At 45.4% G+C, this 24,451-nt stretch overlaps 1 protein-coding gene across 1 annotated transcript in view; it reads left to right on the top strand.

The window, feature by feature from the left end:
- Positions 1-13,968: 13,968 nt before the first annotated feature.
- The window catches only part of TPD52 (tumor protein D52), a 39,618-nt gene continuing 29,135 nt past the window's right edge, over positions 13,969-24,451 (top strand). Inside the window, exon 1 of the mRNA XM_030445265.1 lies at positions 13,969-14,080. Coding sequence (XP_030301125.1) covers positions 14,059-14,080 — 22 coding nt within the window. The 5' untranslated portion in view covers positions 13,969-14,058. The remainder of the gene's footprint in view (positions 14,081-24,451) is intronic.

Raw genomic sequence — 24,451 nt, 5'->3', positions numbered from 1 at the left:
TTCTCAGCTGAAGAGTTGGTGGCCTGGCATTTGGTCCCTGGAATCTTTTCCATGTGATCAGCCATCATCTCACACCAATCCTCTTTCCAGCAGCTTGAGGAAGCAACCTTAGCCTGTTGTAACTTGTTATAAGACTTGCAGGATGCCCAGAGTGGAATAGATCAGCTTTAAAGCATCAATTTACCCAATTCCCCCTGGATTTAATTAGGAACTGTTTCTTGATTTCTTTGGAATTCCCCATGAGTTAATCAAAGTGAACTTTTTCAGAGTTTTAGCTCTTTTTAGATTAGCTCTGAAAGCTTTGGGGAGGTGAGTCCATTTGCAGATCAGAGCAGCGTCCACAACAGCTTTCCCCTCAAGAGCTTTCCCCTCTTCTTTTTTCCTCCTTTCTCTCTTCTCTTCTCTTCTCTTCTCTTCTCTTCTCTTCTCTTCTCTTCTCTTCTCTTCTCTTCTCTTCTCTTCTCTTCTCTTCTCTTCTCTTCTCTTCTCTTCTCTTCTCTTCTCTTCTCTTCTCTTCTCTTCTCTTCTCTTCTCTTCTCTTCTCTTCTCTTCTCTTCTCTTCTCTTCTTCTCTTCTCTTCTCCTCTCCTCTCCTCTCCTCTCCTCTCCTCTCCTCTCCTCTCCTCTCCTCTCCTCTCCTCTCCTCTCCTCTCCTCTCCTCTCCTCTCCTCTCCTCTCCTCTCCTCTCCTCTCCTCTCCTCTCCTCTCCTCTCCTCTCCTCTCCTCTCCTCTCCTCTCCTCTCCTCTCCTCTCCTCTCCTCTCCTCTCCTCTCCTCTCCTCTCCTCTCCTCTCCTCTCCTCTCCTCTCCTCTTCTCTCCTCTCCTCTTCAGACCATTATTTCCTGCTATAGGTTGAAAAAAAATCTGTTATGGGAGAAAATGGAAACATAGGGCACAGATTATTGTGATTTATTTCTTTTCATTAAATCCATATGATCTTCCATTCTGGCATATGCAGGGCCAGCACAGTCTCTTTCAATGGTACCTAACTGCAAAATTCCCTCCACAGACACTTTTGTCTCTTTTTGTTTCAGATATTCTCTATGTGAGACTGAAGCAGTGAAATGCCTTTTTGCCATACCTGAATCTTGCTCAGCGTGACCAATACATAAGAGCTCAAACTGCTCATTTCCCACAGAAATTCACCAACTCATGGAACATGTAAACTGCTAGGTAAGTACATATACAGTCATGGTTTTAAGTTTTGCACACAGAAATAGAGGTCTAGCTCAGTGATTGCTTGAAAGCTGAGTAGTTGGACACATTCACATTGATCATTTCATGTAACTTGTCAAATGCACATTCCTGAAATATTTCTGATCTGAAAATTTGTGGTTCTCTCCTATATCATGTAACAAGTTAGCACAGACCAAATGCCTCCCCCAACAGATGTAGGATCTCTGTAGGGCCTGTACATCAAATGGCAATATCCAGGCTTCAGGTGGTACCAACTGGTGCTAAGAAAGAGTTGATTATGGGTCTCTGCTGTTAGATCTTAGCAACATGTGGAATGAGGATGGGGGGAAAATACCCTCAGTTTTCCTGTTACTGAATTCCACTACAAACCACATGTCTACTTCTATATTTAGTAAAGAGCTCTGATTATTCCATCATGTCATGTCCATGTTCTGACAGTGATTGTTTCATACACTCCCGTGCAAAATGTGGTCCATCCACCCCTAGGACCCCACCTGTGTCTGTGGCAGAAGCTCCTAAAGCTTTTCAGGGCACCATGGCTGAAAAAACTTCTCACTGGTTGGTTCATAAGTGTCTCTCAGAGACACATAAGTGATATCAGATTCCTTCTGGCTCAGGAGGGAATCACTACCCTCCACAACCTGTCAGGTTTCTCCTTCTTCCCAAGGCAGTCACTGGGAAACTGTAGGTGGTGCTTAGGGTAGTCAGGAGTCCTGAAAAATATCAAAGTTAACTTCTGGCTCAGGATTTTCTTGTCTGATTCTGCACGCTCCCTAATTCCTCCTGTCTTCAGACCTACCTTAGGCTCTGTCTCATGTACATCATATTACTGCTCACGTGTAAAATGCTGATATTCATATAATTCAACAGGAACTGAAAAATTAGGATATTTAATATTATAATTGAGACATATGTCCCCTCTCTGTCTCTCAATGTGCTTGTTGTCTTCCCCATTACTATTTTTTATCACCACACACATTTCTGCCAGCACAAAGCATAAAATTAATAAAATGAAAGCAATGCCATTAAACAGAGATTTCTTCCTCTTTCCATAGGTGCTACCATTTGTGTAGAAGAATGGGGAAAGAGAGCTTGTTCCATACATATTTCCATACAGTGTTCCTGGGTCTGGTCCAGTGCTGCTGTGCAGAGCTGTTCCTTGGGGTCTATGTGCAGGGAACTTCAAAGGGGTGAGGGAAGCTGCAGGGCTGCCCATCCCTTCAAGCTTCTTTCAGATACTTGTCCTCACTCAGTATTAAAGCCACAATAACAGCATGGTCCTTGACATAGTTCAGATAAGGTGGCAGATGGGATTAGTAGTGGGAGCAAAGTAGCAATAACATGTATTTCATGGGTTTTGGGGTTTTTTCCCTTTTTTTTTTTTTTTTTTTTTTTTTTTTTTTTTGCCAGGGGCAGACCAGCTCATCTAAATGGATTACTTTAATCTACAAGAATAACTCCCTCAGTTTTCATGTTCCCTGCAAAGAAGAAAGAGCAGAGTGTTACAAAGATCTTAATGATAGTTTATCTAAGTTTATTTTCTCCTAATCTCTCAGTTTTAGTCTTAAAATTAAAATGTTCTTTCTTTCTTCTTTTATCACAAAGTCACTCAGCAATTAGCCTGATGAAGGTTTGGAAAATTGACACTAATGAGATACAGTTCTCTTCTGACTGCTGCTGTCTGTCCAAGGAGATTAGGAGAAGATGGGGAAAATTATGTTTCAAAATGGGAATGCAAACACTGAACCTCCTTGATGGGGCACTGGGCACATCGCCTTCTGGACCGTAGCTGGCTGCATCCAAGGTCAGCTCCTCCTCTGATAAGGGCTGTTGGGAAGAAGCACAGAAGCCAGGACCTGCTCCTCCTGCACTGTGGGAGCTGCTTTTTAGCTGAGGTTCTATCCCTACCTGCTGCCTGTGCTGCATCACTGCTGTGCCACAGAGGTGCCTGCACCCCAGTTCCTGCTCCCACAGTGCTGGCCCTGACCCAGATCCACAGGCACAGCTTCCCGGCCTGCCCTAGGACATGTCCTGCCACTGGAGACTTGCTAGATAGATGATCACCAGGCTGTGTCTGTCCACAGTCACTGCCCTGGACCTGATCCTGCCCCAGGTTGCTCAGCATCCTGGTTCCATGTCAGTGAGGGCTGTCTTCTCATGAAGCAGCATCGCGGTCCTCACAGCACCCTGAGCCACTTTTGGCTTTCCAGAGAAGGATTTAACTCTATTCATTAATATTCCCTCCAATTAAAAACTCAAGTGAGATTGGATTGGCCTTGTGTGGCCATGCAATGAAGCTGTTTCTGCCCAGCTTGTTATTTCCACTGCATAAGAGCAGAATTGCCAGTATTTATCCTGCATCCTCAGTAAGTCAGCCTGCTTAAGCTGAAGTCAATATAAATTATGTTTGTTCATAGTGGCTAAAAAAAATGTCCACTAAGTGTTTTCTAAACACTTCAGTCAAGTTAAAATCCCTGTACCTTTAGAACAAGCAATATCTTGGGCTAATATCTCTGTGTTAATATCTTCCCATTATGTAGATCAGAGACTTGGGGAAATGGCTTTTGTGTTTTCCTTCAACACCTTTTATAGCTTTTGACAGCTTCATGACATAGATAAAGTGTGTTACAAAAAACAGCAGGCTGAAGACACTGACTGGGTTATGTTTTTATTTGAAGTATTATTCATCTGTCATGTAATGTCACGTGTAAATATACCCACGAGTTTCCAGTGAAACAATGTCATGTATGCAAATGGTCTCTGCTTCCACTGTGGCCTGTGCAGTGGTTGTAAGGACAGAACACCAGTGGAGAGAGAAGGAAAGTGGGGCCCATGAAGCTCAAAGCCACCCCTCCAGGTTTGTGGGTGACCCTTCCAGATATCAAATAATAAACAGATATTTTAGAGCCATCAGTGTCAGTCCATTTCTCTTGTGAATAAACACTCTCAGATTGACCCGCTTTATAAAACTCAATTTTGAACTCAGTTGTGATGTATTGTGTGGAGATCACTTTGACATCTCCTGTTGCAGCATGTACCTCACAGAAAGCAAACACACCTCTCTGCATAATGGAAACACCACCAAAGCTGTGTCTCAAGGAGGCACACCCTGACTAGTTCAGGGACTGACCACGTGTAGCTGTGCAAGCCTGGGACTCACACTGTTCTCTGTATTTATGCTGTTCCTTGGGTTGATTTTACAGCCTGCATTCAATTCCTTGCTCTACAGCTACATTACTGAAAATCTGAAAGCTTGGTGCTGGAGAGCTTACCTGGGCTCACCACAGTGGTGTGGCACAGCAGGTCCTTCAGGCTGCCATGGCACAACAGGGTGACAGCACTAGAGTGGAGGTAATAGCAATAAGATTGTAGGAGTGATCTGGAAATCAAAACTAACAGGCTTGGAAAATTAATTTTGAGCATAAGGCATGAGATTTGTGGTAAGCAGGTCATGCAGCTTGATGTGTGAGCCATAGTATTTGGTGTTTTTCCACCAAGCCCCACTGCCTCCCAGTTCTTGATTATGAATTGACAGTCACCTTGATTTTTCTTTTTCTTTTCTTTATAGAGTCAAGCTGTTTTGAGTCTAATGTGCATGCAATCTAGACAAGGCCAGCACTGTGTCACAATGATGTGAAATACCGTTTTATTGTAGCCATTTTCACAATTTTGGAGGTTTTATCCTGTCTTCAACAGTGGTAATAAGAAGGTGGCTATTTAGGACACACAGCACATCAGCCTCACATCACAGACACTCACATCAGCCTGGCCACTTTTGCACTGCTCACTTCCCCAGCACACACAAGTGCACTAAAGCTGTGAAAGGGGAAGCTTTTGCCAATTCCTTTCAGCGTTTATTGTCCTGTTGTCCTGAAGAAGAAAAGACCAGGTAAATAAAGAAAAGCTATGTATGAAGTCCTGTGAGAAAGGAAGACTGCTGGAGCTGTATCTTTTATTCTCCCCCTCCAGAGCCATCTTGGGATGCTTCCCTCTGGCTGCTGGTCCCACAGGTCTCTGCTCTCTGGTCTGCTGTCCTCTCCTTTCCTCCTGCTCTGTCCTGGGTGAGGGATCCATCTGGTTTGCAGGCTGGGAGGCTGCAAGCACTGTATAATGAGCAGCGAGAAGGGAATTCACTGTCAACAGACCAGGCTGCTGACCTACAGCCCCTCTAAACATTAATTGCACAGCACCTGGGGGTCTTCTGGGGTGAAGCACACAAACATCACATGGAAGGAGCCAGCATTTCCCCCAGCTCTGATAAATGTGCATATGTCCCTTCCGGAGGGTGCCAGGTGACTGCGAGACAGCATAATTGCAGCATGAGGTGGCAGTTGCTACAGAAACCGGTGCTGGGAGAGCCAAGCAATTAGGCAAGTAAAAACCATGGCAATCATCCATGTGTAAACTGATTTCCTAAGCACCCACACCTCCTCTTATTGTATACATTTGTGTGCAGATACATAGAGCATATTAATAGGTGGAGTATTTATCATCAGCCAGCTTAAGAAGTTACTTTTTAATTTATTTTATTTTTTTGTTTTATTTTATTTTATTTATTTTTTTGGGGGGGCGGGAGAGGAGTATACATCCTCTTTAAAAATGAAAGAAACGACTACTTATATATGAGGGAAGCTTTGCTAAAAGGTCTGCCTTTTCCTGTTCTTATTTATTATTTAGTTCCTCAGCTGATGTATTTAACGCTGCAAGGCCCTTGAGGACCTTGGTTTGAAAGAAATACTCTGCACAAAATCAAGCTTCGTCACAGGAGAAGGAAATATCTTCAAAACTTAATTGATTTTTCACAATTAAATAAACCTCTTTGTCACAGCTCTGTTCGATAAGGAAAAAATAATGTGCAGCATGTTTTTAATTTCTTCAAGACGTGTTATATGGATAGCCCAATTACCCTCTCATTTTCTCTTTTGATAGCAGAGAATACTTCACACCAGTTTGTTGACTTGGACTGTATCTTGGTATACAGAAGAAGAGAATGAGGTGTGTTATCTGTGATATTTTCATTTAATGCTGAAATTGACTGAAAACACAAAGCCATCTAATGTTTTACTTCATAAGCCCAAAGGATAAAGCATAGAAGACCTGCAAAAGAAATCATAGACTTTGTCCTAGGCTATTTTAAGTTGACAGCAGTGGATAATACATTCAGTGGAAAGCACACTGGAGGCACCATTGTGTACTGCCATTGCAAGAGAAATAAAAATCCAGAGTTCAGTGTTCAGAGAGTACAGCTGCAAACAGTAGTTCTTCACCTAGGTAAGCAGGTACTTGATTAAATGATTAATTATCATGGAGGTGTTGGGAGGTGAGTTGCAGGACATGTTGCCTTATGGCTTTTGGACTCACACACTCTTTTATACCCTCAAACTACAACACCTCAAGAGCTGTGTGGGTAGCTGGGCTGTGATGCATTGATTTTTCATCTTTGTGTGGAAAGGGATACCTACAAAGGTTTTCAAAGGAAGAAAAATAACAGGCACCCGTCCATCTTCTAAGACCTCCTTACTGGTGCTGAGGGGCACTTTTCAGAATGGAGTATAAATTTTTCCTTGGCAGCAGTCCCTTACCACAGTGCAAAGTGAGTGCATTAAGGGTACCACATCACTGCTCCAAGGCAGGAGCCCAATGTACCCACCAGGCAGAGGTTTAAAAGGACAAGGCTGTGACCCAAGTTCAGGCTTGCATTGCTGGGTCCTGTCTCTGGAAACCTGACCAAAGTCCCATTGCTGCCATACTTAACTCTGAGGATGTGGGAAATAAGAGTAACGTGAGTTGCACTGACTTTGCACTCATGGCTGTGTGAGGGAAAAATGGAGCAGCTGGGACTTGATGCCTGGAAAAATAACTGTGCACAGGAGGGGCTGGGACAGGTGTGTGAATGGTTACATTGCAGCAGGAGATGTGGAGGTTTAGCAAATCCAGATTGTAGCTCCGTCCCCTGCTGTACTGCACACCATGACTTCTAGAAGGAGCTTTAAGTTATTTAATTTCCAGCCACTTCCAGCTAGCACCAAGAGGCAGCCAGCCTCTTGCAGTGTGGTACATCAACACGCCTGCAAGGACTTCCCTCCAAAGTCATCAAAAAGGAAAGCCACCCTGCTGACAGCACACTAAGAATGCTCAGCAGCCTCTGCTGCTGTGAAGGGAGCAGAAACTGTACTGAAACCAAGTCTGGCTATTTATCAGATTCATACTAGAAACTCAGACTGTTTATTTAATGAAGTAATAGGAATGAAAAGTATATGATGCAGAAGTACAGTTTCAGGAGAGTAGGGGAATTTTTTCAGGCACAGAGGTTTCACAGCTATTGACCCAATTCACATATTTGTTTATCCATCTGTAGAGCTGCTGCTGTCGTGAGGACTGATGCTAGAGCTCTTGAGCTGCAAGAGAGAGCTGAGAGCTGCAAAAATTTGGAATGAGGGTTTGGACATCTAGATGTGGCCTTGCTCGTGCTGTAGAAGGGCAGGATACTACTCTAAGAGGCAAATTTCCTCCCTTAGGTTACTGTTGAGGTAACTCCACATACACTGCTTGCAATCATCCAGAGGTGTTGCTTGATTGTAGCTTGCACACGCACAGCCCAGTGATGGTGTGGACAAGTACAAGCACCATCATCTTTGAATTTAGCACAGACACTGATGCATAATTCAGGTGCAAAATATAGAGGGTTTTGCAAATGAAGCAAGCGCCTGGATTTTCTCTTTGATGGGAGAAGAAGTAAAACCAAAACCCACTCAGGCTGGGGACAGCAGGCGGTTGACTTTGCAGAACCACCTCTGTGCCTCCTTGCTGCTGCTGGGGGGAGGTGGCTGACTTCTTTTCTGAGATCTTCTGGTAGGAGTTTAGGCTCGCTGAGCAATTAGCTGGTTTTAAACAAATACATACATGGTGGGAAAGGAACTGAGGCGGTCTGGTTTATATGCTTCGTTGTGGCTGAAACTGGAAGTACAGCCTCTCTGCTTTGGTGAAATTTCAAGGCAGGATTTTGCAAGGAGTTTCAAAACAAGCTTGGTAAGCTCAGGTAGGAACGATGTTAAGAGATGTAGAGTAGTTGGCTTCACAACAGTCTGAAGGAAAAAATAATTTACACGAGTTATATCTGCTTTGTGCATCTCATGTTGGAAATGTATTTCTAAATGAGCTTGTGCTGGAACCACCTACGGACTGGGTTCTGGCAGCAGACAGTGTTACTTGTAAAAGATTAATGAGATGAATGAATCTTTAAGCTCAGTGTTTGTAGTTTAATTTGCTGCTCTTATGTTCCCTTTACACTGGCTAGCTCAGTGAAAGGCCTTATCAATGAAAACAGTGATATACTTAGAATCCTGAAACAAAGATCATCTCTTTCTAAGAGGCTGGATGCCACAATATCAGGGAACTACAAGGCTTGACTTCTTGTTTGAAAAATAGGGAAGGAAAAAATGTCTACTGAGGGAATTTAAAGGCTGGAGTTCTACAGTTCTACAGCTTGCATTATGCAAGTGAGCAGCCTTTCGCAATCGTCTTTTTCTGCTTTCAAAATCTGTAAACAATTTGCAGCAGTTTTAGTTAACTGTGCCAGCTCTTTTTTTCCCTTTTGTAACCTTTTAGCTGGACTCCTATATATTCCTTTTGGTCTTTTGGTTCTGGAGTTTTGGTTTGGTTTTTTTTTGTCTGTGTCTAGCAAATTATTTATAATTTTTGTGTTTCAGTTTACCAATAATAAAGCCATCTTGGTAGTACCTAGTCATCTCACATGAGTATACTGATAGTTAACTACAATTTGAAAAGCAATTGTAGATCCTCTGTTTCTTAATTACTATGTAGTGACTGTACAGCACTGCAGCCTTAAAATAGTTGTTACTGCAGACATGACCTCATTCTATTTCTAGTATCAATTTTTAGAACGTGAAAATATTCTGTTTAATACATTTTCAGAAATACAGCTTTTGTAACTAATTAGCAGCAATTAGTTGCCATGGATGTAGTTTAGCTCAAGCTTTATGCACAGTTTACTTACTACAGCAATAAAGGTACTTGCTGCAGATGGTAATGCATGTGACAAAGAAAGGACTGTGCTCCCAGTAATGTTTATGTCTTGAATATACTTTAACACATAATTCCTTGAGTTGTTGTTGAGCAAATGCTGTCAGAGGAAGCTGTGGTACAAAACTAAGTATGTAATGAGAAGTTAGAAACATTTATTCTGCTCGCAAGAGAAAGTAAAGAGCAGGGGTTAGAAAGGGGGGAAGAAAAGGAGAAACACAAAGTCTTCCTAGATATACACGAGTTTTAGGAACTTTGCAAAAGGGAAAAATAGTGACATTAACATTTAATTTATAGTTTCATTATATCATTGCCTTCATGTTCTGAAGCTTACAGCATTCGTGCACCTGTATGTGTATCTATGCCAAACTTCTTCTCCTTCATATAAAATAAGCCTTGTTATGAGTTTTGGGTCTTAATTAAAATAAACACGTAGGTACTCTTCCTCCACCGGGAAATGATGAAATAACCAGGACACAGCCCAAATGCAACCCCATGAGGTGCTCTAGCTCTCCCTCTAGTGCCTCTGCAAGAGATTTAACACAGGGCTTGATTTTATTTATTTATTTATTTTGATTTTTTTACCTTCCTCCCCGCACGAATCTATTTATCCCACATCTCCAGCTCCTTTTGGAGCCATCTCTAACTGCCCTGCCCTAAATATATAAACAACCAAATTATTAGAACTGTGGACTAATCGTTTTCTACAGCCTTTAACCTAACCAGTTTAACTCCCACTTGCAAAAGTGACCTTGGACTTGACACTTGGGTATTTAAAGGGGTAGAAAGGCATCTGCAGATATTTTCAGCAGTGTGCTGCACTTCGCCCGTGGTGAGGTGGGATTTTGGAATCCCACTAGGCATCTGCTTATCTATCCCAGAGTGTACTTTGGTATGATCTTGACCTGTAGACACTGTGAGGTGTGAATGATTTATTTTCCACAATGGGCTTTAGCAGGACCTGAGTCAAAACTATAGACTCTTTGACTTGCTTGTCAGCTGATACCCAGCCTCAAAGAGGTACTCGGCGCCTCTTTTTCATAGTAGAGTTAATTTGGCACAGGCAATGCTGCTTTTAGGGGTTTCTAGTACTGCCTCAGGTGGGACGTGTTGCATAGGATTTCTGACTTAAAGTACATCCCTCTTTGGCTGTCAGGACTTTGATCCAGTAAGTGCTTTCAGGGTATGCCTAAAACATCAGGCAATAGCATAGAGGGAGTGTGCTGTCTGTTTTCCTTCCTTTAATACCCCACTCATACTCATCTAGGATATGGCAAATACAGGTTAAGTGAGTAGCTACAGTTTTTACTTACCTGTGACACTGTTGGTTCAGTATGTACCTGTCTACCCCACTGAAGGGATTTTGAATTTGCACCTTGCTGGAGAGTGCCCAAGCCAGCAGGTGATGAGTAAGGAGCCACCAGGTGAGCCAGTGAGCAGCTGAATACTGCCCTGCCATCAGGACTGTCATGCAGGGAGGAAAAAATGGCTTCTGTGTGTTTAGCTATGTCACACTGAACAAGTAACAATGTTAGTGGGATGTAGCTGAGTGACTAGGCTTTTCTCTCACTAAAATTTAATGTCAGACTCTCGACCCTGTGAATTTTTTATGTGCAGTGGAACCATTTCCACTGAAAGAACTGAACTCCCTTCCTACCCCTCAGCAGGGTGGTTCCCCCTGAGGTTGGGACAGCTTTATGGGAGACAAGGGATTCATTCCCCACGTAGAAAAGGGACTTGAACACAGGTTTAAGTTGGAAAATGACTCAAAGCTGTGAAGTAATGGAGGACATTCTGTGTCAAGTAAAGTACTACAGCTCTAGTGAGGCAAAGTAATTGGGGACTGATTTCCTTAGTACTTTCTGCTCTTGAGGTTATGCAGCCTACATGACGCAGGTCTAAAGTGCTTCAGGACTTGGGTTTCTCAGTAGACACAGCCCACCTAGCACATTCCTAGTTGTATAGTCTTGTCTGTGTTTGCCATTAGATAAGCAAAACAGCTACCCTGGACTAGTATAAACTATCATTGTCTCATTCAGCTCAGTGTAATTTGGAGGTAATTGCATTTGTAACTATGGCCGGAAAGCTAAAGAGCATCAAGGTTCTCTGAAAAATAATTAATTGTCTTAAATCTGGATTCCTCAATGACCTTGGCAGTATTATTTGAAACCTTGACTTTTATTCACTTCTGACTGCCTTGCCTGTTATTTGCAATAAACAGCTGATCTACAGGGAATATATTTTAAAAAGGGGGCTCTGCTACACAGCAGGAGATCTGACCTATCTGTATGGCAGAGGACAAGAAGGCTCAAGTGTTTCAGTGTGAAATGGAACGTGACACACAGCTATAATGCGAGCTCTTTCTGCACTTGCCACTCTTACTTGTATTTCCATAAGATAGATGTCCCTTGCATGGGACAGGCCCAGTCCCCCTCAAGACAAAGTATTTTGAAGTCCTGTATTTAGGCAGGCAATCTGAAGGCCAAAAAGTCTTGCCTTCTATACATGTACATTTATTTTTATAAGTGACTGAAGGAAACAGGAAGTCATGGGCACAGAGCTCAGTAGCTCAGTACACCCCTACTTTTGTCCTTCACTTTTGTCCTTTTTTGTAAATACAAGAAGACCTTCAGGACAGATTCAGTCTTTTCTTCTCAGATCATGTGTTTATATTCTAGATGACAATTGGAGACAACACTCAGACTGCTTTTAACAGGCATTGGTTTGAGTAACAGATGCTCATTACAACAATTCCATCTCCTCTCTAGTTGAGGCTGTGTGTAAAAAGGGAATATGTCACCCTATTTGGAGATGGTGGGTTTTGAGTGTCTTCTTAGGTTAAATCTTTTCACACCAGACAGCTGGGGACTTGGCTGAGCTCTGATCCCACAAGTTGCCCCATTACCACTCTGGGTGAGACAGAACTGTTGGGGAAACAACTACAGTGTGTGTAAGGGAACTGGGATGTGGGGATTAATAAACTTACTGAGTTCAGCAAAACTGGTGCAAGGTTGTACACATTAAGGCTACACCTGTACTGAACATGGCATTCCTCAGCAGGGTGGGTGATGACCAAGTCAGGGCAGTGCCACGGACTCACCTGGGCTGGTGGGAGTTGCACTGGCAGAGAATACTGAATCAGGTCTCCAGATACTGATCACTATCTCTTGCTTTTTGGGATGTGCTGGTGAATTATCCCTGACCCTAAAAGAAGTAGTGAGATGCTGACAGCTTCACTGCTCTGCAAGTTGGTTCCTGACAGGCATTTTAGGGCTCCCAAGGCTGCTGCTAGTGGGAAGTAGCTGCAAAGGGAGGCAAATTTTAATGCTGTTGATATTCTATCACTGTGATTACAGATCATGTATCACATATCAGCTACTCAGTGGGAAAGCTTGGGACTTCAAATGGAGTACTGTGGGGGGAAAAAAAGCTATAATTTTTTTCCTTAAAAAAAAGCAGGAATACCTTCTCAGACATCCATTTGAGTTTATTTTTTGAAACCCTCATAAAACATAATTGAGATATGTGGCTTGAGCTTGTGGTGAGACTTGTATATTTGAGCAAATTAATTTCTGTGCTAGGAGATAAAACAAGGTATAAACATGCAGGGAAATATTCAGACCTGCTTGCTGTTTTTACAGCGCTGTTGCAACAACATCCTGCTGCAGCTATGCTGATTAAAGCATACAAGCAAGCATTCCTTTACCCCAAAGGGAGGGCACCCAAAAGCTGGCATTCCTCAGCTACTTCACAGATTGAAAAATACCTGGATTTGCTGCAGCTGTTTGCTATCCAAAGCAAGGGCATCCTGAGTTGGCACCTCCTGGCTCGCTATTGTGCTCTGTTTCAGCATGTGACCACGCATGCTGAAGGCTGGTGACAATTTGGCCTTTCACACAGCCCCACGCTGTGGAGGCCTTGCTGCTCGCCCTGCACAAACATTGATCTTTTCCAACAAACGAATCCATAGATGTCACGGCCAGGGTTTTGAAAAGGGTGGAGTAAAAGATCGACTTGATAGCTCAATATTCCCGGTAGTCTTCCCGGTAAAGCAGCTTGCCGGGCAAACTCCAAAATGAAAACTTTGCACTTAGCAGTATTCTAATAGAAAGCGTAGAGCTTGCAGCTAGGACACCCGGTGGTTTTCAGCTGCTGAAAGTCTTAGAGTTAGTCTCGCGGGGGAAACCTCAGAAGCCAAAAACAAATTCAGAGTTTAATTTCTGCAACGCGGTGCCGTTTGAGGGGGGGGGTCATGCTTTGCAAGCGGACACGTAATACGCAGGAGGGAGCATCGCTGACAACGGGGGCTTCGGCAGCACCACCAGGGCATCTCTCCCTGGGGCTCCACAGCCCCTTCCTGCCTGCACCGAGGAAAGCTGCCTACCGAACAGGGCTGGGCCGGGGGTACAGCAACACGCTGGAGAAACTGCGGCTGTGGCGGCACCGGCCCCGAGGTCCGGCTTTGGGACTCCTCGTACTGGATTGCAAGCGCTGCCGTCGCCAAGACGTCATACCCCATCAAATCCTCTGGCCGGTTCTGAGATCCTCAGCGCTCCAAACGTAAACAGCGCCGGGTCGGGGGATCGGGTGGGGGTCCGCAATACCTCTCTAGCAGGGTGACCGGGCCGGGCCGGGCTCGGCTCTCCGGGATGCCTCACCTGGGCGGGGCGGGGCGACCCCCTGACTGACGTGGTGCCGCTCCGCCTCCCGGAGCGCGGGCGGTGCCTCCGCTGCCAAGCAGCCGCCGGCGGGAAGCGGGGGGGCAGGCGGCTGCTGCTGAGCCGAGGCGAGGAGAGCTGGGACCGGCGCCGGGGCTGCTATGGAGCCCCCCAGGGACCAAGGTAGGGTGTGGGGGCGGGCGCTGCCTTCGCACCTCGGCCCCCCCCCTCGGCGGCCCCGTGCGGCGGGTGGCGGTGGCGGGCGTGCGGCCGGGATACCGTGCGGCGGGGGGACGGCGGCTCCTCGCTGCCCTTCCGCCGGCGGCACGCCCGACCCGGACCTGCCTAGCCCAGCCCAGCCCGCCTCGGGCCAGGCTCGGCGCACCTTGTGTCCCCCTCCGCGTTCCCGGCGGATCCCCTCGCGAGGTAACTCCCGTGGCCGGCGTGGGAGCTGACTGAGCCCGCCGAGGTGGCTCCGCTGGATCCCGGGAGGGGTCCCCCGGCCTGTCGCAAGGCTGCGGCTGCCGCCGCTCCCTCAGCTCAGAAAATGCGGAACCGGGGGACGGGTGATGGCTGCCGGCCGGGGCGGGCGGCAGAGCCTGGGGCTCGCTCCGCCATGAGTGCCACCAGTCCCCGGGCACAGGCGATACATCCCGGCCTTCCCGGAGGGGACAATAAACTTTCTGGTTTGAGCCAGGAGTAAAAGTAGAGCGCTTCCTTTTTAGCAGTGCGTAACTTTTTATGAATAAGCAGCACTGTTAGTGGTTAGCTTATTCCCTCTTCATTCGCTCTGTCCCAGCAGCTGGCAGCTGCCTTATGGCTCCTGAGCGGTACCAGGGGGTGGCACCTCCGGGCGGTCGCCTGCGTGGCTCCGTCGGCTGCGAAAGGCGACCGTGCTTCCCCGGTGTGCCTTTTGCCCGGGAAAGGCTCTTACCGCTGCTGCTGTTACAATGCTCTCTTTAAAACTTTGTGGTTTATTTAAAACAATAAAACCTTGGGACTGCTGCCCAAGAGCGTAGTTGGTGCCTTGATGGCGGCTGACCTGCGGGCAGAGCAGGACGCCTTGCTCTGAGGGCATCTCCCATGAAGGTGTAATGCACATATCCTGCTGATCCAGGCGGCAGTCGGAGTCTATCCCATGATGGTGTTACTGAACTGCGCACCACCTGCTTTCCACTGTTGGGGGTGATGCAGGCCAGGGTCAGCAACCTACTCTGAGTGTGCTCGGCCCAGCTCAGCATCGGTGCCCTTGGACCGATTCCGCTCAGTGTGCTCGGGAGGGTCGGGAGCGTGGGCTTGTGGTGGCAGCAGTGTGAGAGGCACAGGGGGTGCTGGGGGGTGTAACCCTTGGCTCCAGGCAGTCAAGCTCTCTCCTCTGCCAGGTGAGCTGGTTAAGGCACCAACCTTGATCTATCTTTGCCCTCTTTTAAGTGTTCCAAGGCTGCTGTAGTATGCTTGTGCAAGTAGCAATGGCTTATTCGGATAAGGTAATTTGGGGTGGGGCTGTACCTCCTCAGGGCGGTTCCTTCAACCATTTTGAGGTCCAGTATATACAAATTAAAAAAAAATAAGCAAAGCCCCACACCCTATTGTTGGGGACTGACAAACAGAACCAGTCAGCCAGAAAACAACGCAACTGTCAGTTTGATCAGGATTTCAGTTCCAACTGCAAGAGCATTAACAAAGATTTCAGTATTTGTCCTGAAGTTCTTTCTTTGTTTGAGCCTATTAAAAGACAAACACCATTTTAAAACTGTGGGGTTGTGAACAACTTCTAGTGAAAAAGGAAAGTAAGATACTCTGGTCTTCTGAAAAACTTTAGTGACAATGTTGATGCTTTCTAGAGGCTTATTTTGCTATTGTATTAATTTTTTGCATAAATACTGTTATGAAGAGGGTACTGTACCCCATATTGTGTATCAGAATAGTGTATCAACCATGACCTATGTGACTTTTACGGTGCAAAGTGCAGCACCTTCTTCCACTGCCTTATTTTTGTAAGTGATTTTGCTATTTTCTCTTTTGTGTGAGGTGAAGACCTGCAGGTACAGCAGGAAAACCTAGTATAGCCAAGACACTTGTGCCTATTCTGTCAATGGCTTCTAATACCCTGCTAGTTAGCCCTCAAAGACCCATTTCCCTGGCAAACTGAAGTGCTTGCATTGGGCATTGTGCTTGATGATGTGGTATTATGAAAGTCACCTACTTTGCTAAAATCCAGGTTGTCAGGTCCTGTCTCTGGGGCTGGCTTAAACATCCTGAATTCACCCCCTTAACTAGAAAATTATTTGCCTGAAAGTGTGAGTCAGAGGTTGCAGTTTCATTGTTACAATGACAGCTTTCTCAGCTAGAGAAAGTTAGGGCGTGGGGAAAAAAAAATCTAGATTACAGTTAAGACTTCAGCCAAACTAGATGAGGCAAATCCTCCAGATGTGTTCTGTGTTTAAGTCTTCCCTCTCTATTGAGCAGTCTGGTATGGTAGCAGTCCTTAAACAGCGGTTATCAGATTACCATAAGCAGAATTAGAACCACTGAGTAGTTTTTCACTTGAGGTGTCTTTGTTTTCAGGAAAGGGATATTTGGCCTGGCTGTATTGCTCTGCATGGTGCTCACTGTGCTCCAAGAGCTTTGGAAAGCTTAGGCTGCAAGTGTTTAGGGTCTCTTGCTTGTGATTTCAAGCACCAAAGCAGTAATGTTCACTCAAGCTAAAGGGATATAATACTCTCCTGAGGTGAGGAGTCCCTTCTTTTACTGCTTAGTGTTAAATCAGCATGAACAAAAATTTGGGCTTTCCACTGTGTGGACTCAGTGAATGGACTGATAATTGCAGTTGTGTTTTCACAAAGATTCTGGCTTCTCTTGCACCCAAAAAATAATGTACCTGTTTCTGCTTGCAATAAGAGTCTCTGTGGCTTGCCACTGTTACTGTTAGTGCTGGTATGGTTCACCACTGGACAAAAAAGGATGAAACCACCCCAACAGTAGAAGCAACATGCTGATGTGCTCTGAATGAGGAGACCATGCTACTGAACACTCTCATGAAGATGTTCAGCACAGTCATCTGGTAACACTACATCTCCAACAGTGTGTTTGGGGGATTCCTCTTAGTCTTGATTCTTTACTTACATAACATGGTGTATTTCAAAACCTTTGTGGGACTCAGGAATCCCAAAACGCTACCCCTGATTTCTTGACAGAGTATGTCAGGCTTTCTTTTCCTGGAGCCTTCACTTGGGTTTCTGGGCCTGACAAAATGGACTTTAATGTTCCTTTTGTGCAGAAAAGAACTTGTTGCTGGGAGCAGTATAAGATTTCCTCAGTTGTCCTAGTGGATGAAGCTGCACCTTTTTCTACTGCGTTATTTGTTTTCTTTATCTCTAGGTGCTTGCAGTAACTGTAGGTAAGAATTTTTTTCCTTACCATGCAATTATGAAATCAAACACTCTTAAGTAAATAAGAGCAGACAGCTCTTGTCAGAACTGCAAAGGAAGAGTGATTTCACTGAACTGAGTGTCTGTAGCAGTGACATGAAGATGAAAGGGAAAAAGAAAGGAGAACAGTTACACCAGTAGGTCCCTTGAATAGAAGCAAGGCTTCTGCTGTCTTGCATGAAAAACTCTGGAACAAGGGGGGAAATCTCATTGTTCTGTCTCAGGCTGAGGGTACTGCCTTGACAGGGTGACGTTATGTGAGTTATTTAATGGCATTGCTCTCCTCCCTCAGCCAGTGCACAACTGAAATGAGATGCTGGAGCCCAGGGGATTGGTGTGCTGTGTTGGAGGGAGGCTGGAGCAGCTGATGCACAAGCATCACCCGGAGGATGGGTCACTGTCACCTCTTCCTTTCCCCTCCGGTGGTTGGGCATTGGAAGGTCACTTGAACACTTCATCCATGCTTGCACCCGCTTTGAGAGGGGATGGAGGGAGCCTGCCTGACTCTTCCAGCAGTGGAAGGAGTCTCTTGCTTGTTTGTGATGTGGATGGATCTTCTGTCCCTGTTGGCTGCAACCACAACTGTCACATGCAGGCAAGAAAATCCTTCACCCAGCTCGAGTAAAGCCTGAGCTCAGAACTTTTGGGGTAGGGCAAGCTTAGCTAAGGATCTGCTTCCTTTGATCCTCCAAGCTCTAAGTGCTCGGGGCTTTTAAAATCCCAGTGACATTAAACTGTTGCATGTTCTGTTTGTTCCAGTTTCCTGCACTTTGAAGCCCTGCAAAGCAGCCCATGGGTTTCCCCTTCTCCCACTGCAATTGCCCGTTTAAGCAACAGCAGGCCTGGGAGGCTCGCTCTGACCTTGCTGGCTCAAAACAAAGCCCTGTGCCTCAGCTGTGGTTTAAGAACTGTGCTGGTGCTCTGCTTGATCCAATTTCTTTGTGGGTAAAGTGGGAACAGCTGGTTTTTATGGCTGAGGTTGGCTGCCATATGTTAACACCTCTCCTAAAGCTGGCCTGGGTACCAGCACTACTGATGCTCTCAGCTGAGCCTGGAGACTCCAGAGAATGACACCTTCCATCTGCAGGGGCTGGCAATAACCATGTAGTGCACTAGTCTGCCTTGGAAATCTTATTTGTATTAATTTTCTTGCTCCCATCTACTATGTGCACTTCTCTTGTCTTCTGCAGCTGCTAAATAGAAATACAGTAGCCATTGACTAACTCTGCTTGGTGACAAGCAGAGTGACAAGCTTGGTGACATTGACAAGCCTCTGCTTGGTGAACCAGATCTCAGCATAGTCCTGGGAGGAGCTGCCTGGCGAGGGAAACAGTTGGTGGAGCTTCTGAAGCTTTCTGCCATACAGTGACTCCGCGGGATGAGGGCACCCCAAAAGCTGCTTTGGCTGCCCTGCCTGTAGTAAAGGCTGTGGACAGCCGGGTAGGCTTTGTCCTCTTCCCTCACAACTGTCTGCTCCTTTAATAGGAAGGGGTCATGACAATTTTCCGGGGGAGGGAACACCTCAGCCAGGACAGAGGAGTCCTGTGTGAAGTGAAGGGACTAGGTTTGCCATGTAAAATCAGTGAGTCTGGGGATTGCTGATTCCTGAGGGTGCTGGACATGACTAGAGACAAGGAGGATGTTAGCATTATCTCTTCAAAAAGTGATGTTTCCATGGCAGCAGGTACAGTGCAGAGAGTCTTCTTGAAAGCAAATGTTTTCTTGACCAGCTCTCAGAAGAAAAATGCCCAAACAACTCCATTCTTAGTTTAATAGGAAGGAACAACAGTGTTACTGAACTCAGCAGCAGGTGTCTGGTGGGTGTGGGGGTTTTTCCATGCTTTTAAAAGAAGCTCACCTCCAGGTAGGATAACTATGACCCTGCTGTTGCCTCCACTGGAGTCTCTGTGTTGACACTTCTGATTTGAGTTTTGCTATATAGAGGAAAGGAGTTGTTTGCCATTGTCCTTTTAATATCCTGCAGTGAGTAAGCAGAAAAAATGTCAAACAAAGGGTGACTGAAAGGGAAAGCATGCATTATGTGAGATTAAGCACTAAATTGAAATGGTCTTGTTGAGCCAAAACTGTCTTTCTGTGTCAGCTTCAATTAAGATTCCAGGGGGACAGCTTTCTCTCCTGTTAAAGGTAGCAAGCATTTTAGGTTCCTTATATTTGAGTGTGTATGGGAGCTTTCATTAAAAAATTTGTCTCGGAGGGTGAGATTTCTATCACAAACCTTCTCATGGAAGGAGCTGTAGTATTAGAGCAGCTACCCATAACTTTCTGGATCTCTTCTGAAGGTTCAGTGACACTCTGGCCACTTCCTCTTGCTCCACCTTCTCCTCTGCCCTTGGTCAAGGGAGCTGAAAGAACGTGTAGCTGTGTTGTTGATAGTGGCAGTGCTACCAAGAGCTAGGATAACAAATATGAAAAAAAAATTAATAGCCCTGCTATGATATCACTTTTCTCTGGCAGAGGTGTAGACAGCTGTATGGATTTTTCTGCTGTTGCAGCTACAAGTGGTGGCAGCCTTCATTCAGATGAGTCTGCAGCCATTTGCCCCTGGGGGTGCGGGCAGTGCAGCAGAGAGTACACGGACTGCAAGCAAATGCTGCTGTGCAGAAAAATGCTCATTGTACTGTTACTTGCCCCCGAACAGAAAGGGTTGGATTGATGCTATCTAACTAGGAGCCAGTGCTACTGTTGTGGTGTGGATACTGTCACTGAAAGAGGCAGCTTTCCTGTTTCACAAGCTGACTTCGCTATTGCACAGAGCAGAGCAAAAAAACATCCTCGGATGCTTGCTGACAGGGGAGTGCTCCAGAAAATGTATACACTGCCTTGGCCGAGCCTGGGGTGCTCCAGTGGTTTCTGCAGAACTGAGATCGCTAGGGACATGCTAGAGTGCCACACACACTTCAGAATGAGAGGCTTCTGAACTGCCCCTCCTGCCTACCAGCAGCACAACAAATGTGTGCTGAGCTTAAAAACCTCATAGACAAAGAGGAAGCATGCTTTGTGTGTGTGTATAAGTATATATTAAAAAGAAATAAAATAATTTAGTGTAATAGAAAATTTAACAGCCTAATTTGAGATTTATTGGTTTAAATCTTCTTACAGAAAAAGACTTATTCTGATGAAGTCTTAAAAATGATAAAAGTAATGTTGTATGCACTTAGTTTCTGCACCTTTTCCTGGTGTTACTCTCGTCCTTCCCAACTTAGCAACCTTCTGAGGCTGGTAGTGTCACTTTGGTGGTGGCAGGGGTATTACAGCAAGCTATCAGTATTTTGACTCCTTTGCTGGAAGGAATAGGATGTTGATGGCTGTTTCTTTCTCGCTGTAGGATCCACTGGGGTCCTTCTGCTTATGTTTGCTTTTTACACATTTATTCATCCTTTCATTCCTCAGCAAGCATCCAAATCTATTATCTAAAGTACTGTTTCTGTATTTTAGATATTATTTCTTTGCTCTGTTACCTCTAAAATAGTTCTGCCTAGCTGCAGGTCTCCACTGGCAATTGGTGACTTTCTTACAGCTGTGGGGTCTCCAGTGTCAGCCCTGTGCCCTATTACTTATCATACCATGCCTGGGCTGCCACATCCTGTGTCTCTGCTCTCAGAGATGCACCAAGTAAAACAAAGCTGCAGGCAAATCAAAGCGTTCAGACAGAGCAAGCCTGACAAGCCTCTAGTCCTGAGGCCTTGCAAGCTTGGTTCAAAGCTTATGGCCTGTTTCTAGCCATGGCAATACTGTCCCCTGGGGTAGCAGCCTGGTGAGCAGCTGCAGCATGCTGAGGGGGGGGTGGGACGGGCAGAACAGCGTTTTTCCTGTGCTGCTTTCCCTTACGTAGCAGCTAGAGGGGAGTGGAGTTTCACCAGAGCCCCCTAAGCCCGATGAAGAGATGTGCCAAGGGAGGCAACCTGGGATGGAGTTGGTGTTCTCAGACTGTTCCTTCTCCTGTGCTTCACTGCAATCAGAGCCCGTGCTTGGCATCATCTCGGTTCATGAGGAAAAATTAAAAAATGTTGAAAAGATGCTTTGTAGGTAATGCTTCTTAGCTGGTCTTTAGTATGGCAAAACTGTGTTTCAGCTGTGAGCACTGGGGATGTGGCTCATGTCTGTTTTGCTTTGTTTACTTTTTTTTTTTCTGAAGCACTTTAATTCTTGCAGGAGTCCTAGGGTGAGCAAAAAGCAGCCCTACTCATTCCTCTCTCTTTGACTGTGTTCCACCTGAACATGTATCACATCATGGCATTAGAAAGTCTTGATTTTGATCAGAATAGCAGAATTTAAAAGACCTCCTTGGTGCTTCCACTTGAGTCATTGCTGTCTGATGTTCATTGTTGTGCTCTATAGCAGTCCAGTCTCTGGGAATACTTGGATAATAATGGATATCTGCAACCACTGGCAGGAAAGGCTGCCTTTGAAGAAGGCCATTTCTCTAAAATTGCAGCTTCTGGTTGCCTGTAGTCTCTGCAGAGCAGTCAAGGGTCCTGATGTGTTCTGTTTTTTCTCACACAGGATCCCAGGTATGGAGCTGTACAAGGACTTGGCCATAGGCATCTTTAAAGTTGTCCTGTAAGTAGGAGCCAACACTTGCATCCCAAAAGAGGAGTCAGTGGTATGAAATGGGCACAGCACACACAGACTGGAGTGTGTTTTGCTCTCTGGTTGCAGTATTGTTCTGTAGAAGACAGTTCCTTCAGCACAGCTCAAGTGTTTTGCCTGCATCTCTGGGATCTCCAGGAGCAGGCTGAAGGCAGAGCAGAAGCCCCCAAATCATTCACCATTTTTAACTAAGCTACTGACTCTTTTGTGAGTTTTGATTACTCTTTGCAAAGCTTAGTTTTATGCCTGAAGACAGACAGGCTCCAGTCCTCAGGAGAGGATCACAGGCTGCTGCAGGCTGTTTCCATAGCACCACTCAGATTGGGCTCAGAGGTCCCTGGAGAGACTTGCTGAGCATCTGAGGTGTTTAGGGATGAGGAGCATTGGGAGTATCAGACTAGTGTGTGGGTGGGGGGAAGGAACCTTATATAGATACTGACTTTCCTGTTGCTGGATGTCACTGTCTTGGCAGAGAGGAGAAACAAGCTGTTTTACTGCAGTGTGCTTTGATTTGAGTCATGAGCTCTTAGAAGCACCATTCACACTGTGTGTTTCATCTCCTTAAAAAGCCACTTGCAACACTGTGATCCAAAAGGTTTTTTATTTTATTGTTAAAATGTTTTTTTTTTAGTGGGGATTTGGTCTTGAGAAAAAGGATAGACCTGCACTGAAGTCTTGTCTTTCTCTTCTCCCAGGATTGCTCTGGCACCTGCCTGGCAGGTATTTGTATTGTTTTCTAGTCCTCTGGGTTGTGACAATCTTTTGTGTCCACTGCCTAGGCAGACTTTTCAGGTGCCATGCAAATTTAGTGCCCTCAAGCGAGGGATGTGGTGTGGATGCATCCACCTGCTTTATCTAGAGCATTGCCATGTGGCCTGTCACCACCTCCAGAGCTACCTGAAGGACCAGGAAGCCGAAGGATCCCAAAGGGATAACTGTCTGGATATCTGAAGAAAGTAGAGTGATGTGTCTGAAATGGCAAGGGGGGGTTGTGCTGTTCCCAACAAGCAGCTGCTCATTTCTCATCTTCTTACTGAGTAAGGCTGAGCACAATATTGGTCCTGCTCCCCACTTCTCCCACATCTCAGGCTGTGTTTGGGCCCCTTCATGCTACCCTACCCACCAGCTCCTGCTCCAGGGTGCATGGGGACCTCATCCCCAGTCTTGGGCTGGGGACACACACCCCAAACCCAAGGTAAGGATGTGTGTGTGATCCTGTGCTCCACAGAAGCTGGCCTTTAATTTACATAGATTAAATGCCAGAAACTCTACTGCATCTTCTATCAGACTACTTCTGTTTTATGATTTAAATGCAGTAATTTGGAAGATTTATTGTTGTTTTCTCCTAGAAATCAATCCTTAACTGCACTAAAAGTGTGTTCTGGACACACACTTTAAGCCTCCTTATTTGAAGATTTTTGAGAAAGGAATAAACAGTTGCTGCTACCATTTAAAGTACTGTTTCTAGGAATCATTCTTAAATATTAGTCTTTTCTAAAATACATTTGCATTTCTTAGCATGCTTCTAGCAAAACCTGAGGTACAGCAAGTGAGACCTGTCTCTGTCTTCTGAATTTGAGACCTTGAGCTTTGTATACTGACCTTGATGACCCTGCGCTTTGCCAGGACTGAAGATCAGTCTAAAGAATGGTCCTTTCTGGGTTTATGCCTTGCTTGAAAACATGTTGGCACCTTACTTAGTCTAATTGGGAAGCTTATGCTACCCTTAAGGAGCATTAGAGGCATCCTCCTCTGATAGCTTTCTCTGTGGATTGCAGATGAACAAACATGACTGCTATGGTTGACAAGAGCAGTGATGAGCAGGGAGAGTTAGTTTCTGCATATTTCTAAATAGTTGCAAGTGTGTTGGAATTAACAGCTGAAGCTGGATGGTTTTGGTTGGCTTGCATGCCTGTCACTGAGCAGGTTTTTTGGTGTGAAAAGTTTTTTGTAGATTGTATAAGAAGGAAAGCAAGTGTCAGTGGAATCTGCAGAGGAGTCTGAGTGCTTCCTGCGCTGGTAAGGATGTGCTTTGGGAGTACACAGCAAAAGGGAGACCTTTACTGGAATAAATTCAGTCAGCTTTCATTCTGTTCTAGCACACTGCTATGTGGAGTCTCTAATATGCTTCTTATTTACAATTCAAGAGCAAACTTCACCGTGGCGAATCACAGAAAGGTCTCTTCCTACTCAAGAAGCATCTTCTGAGAAAGTGGAAATATGGAATGGGAAGAGGGATATAGAAGTCAAAGGGAGAACTCTGTGTGTCATCAAGAGGAGTTGAGTAGACTTATTAAGCCCTTTGTGGGGGAGAACTGATAAATTGAGAGCAAAGCAGGAATCAAGTAAAATAGCTACAGTAGTCTGCCTGTTCCAAGGCAATGTCACTGGAGAAGTTTTGTTTCCCCTTCATTCAGGTTGGTGGCAGCAGCATTTCTGAGGGGTGTGATGACACCTTAATAATAATAATGCCATGTCACAGCTCCCTAACTAAAGTGCACAGTTGGGGATT

Source organism: Calypte anna, chromosome 2 (genome assembly GCF_003957555.1).
Source record: "Calypte anna isolate BGI_N300 chromosome 2, bCalAnn1_v1.p, whole genome shotgun sequence".
Taxonomy (NCBI): Eukaryota; Metazoa; Chordata; class Aves; order Apodiformes; family Trochilidae; genus Calypte; species Calypte anna.
This window is presented reverse-complemented; position numbering and strand designations above follow the sequence as displayed.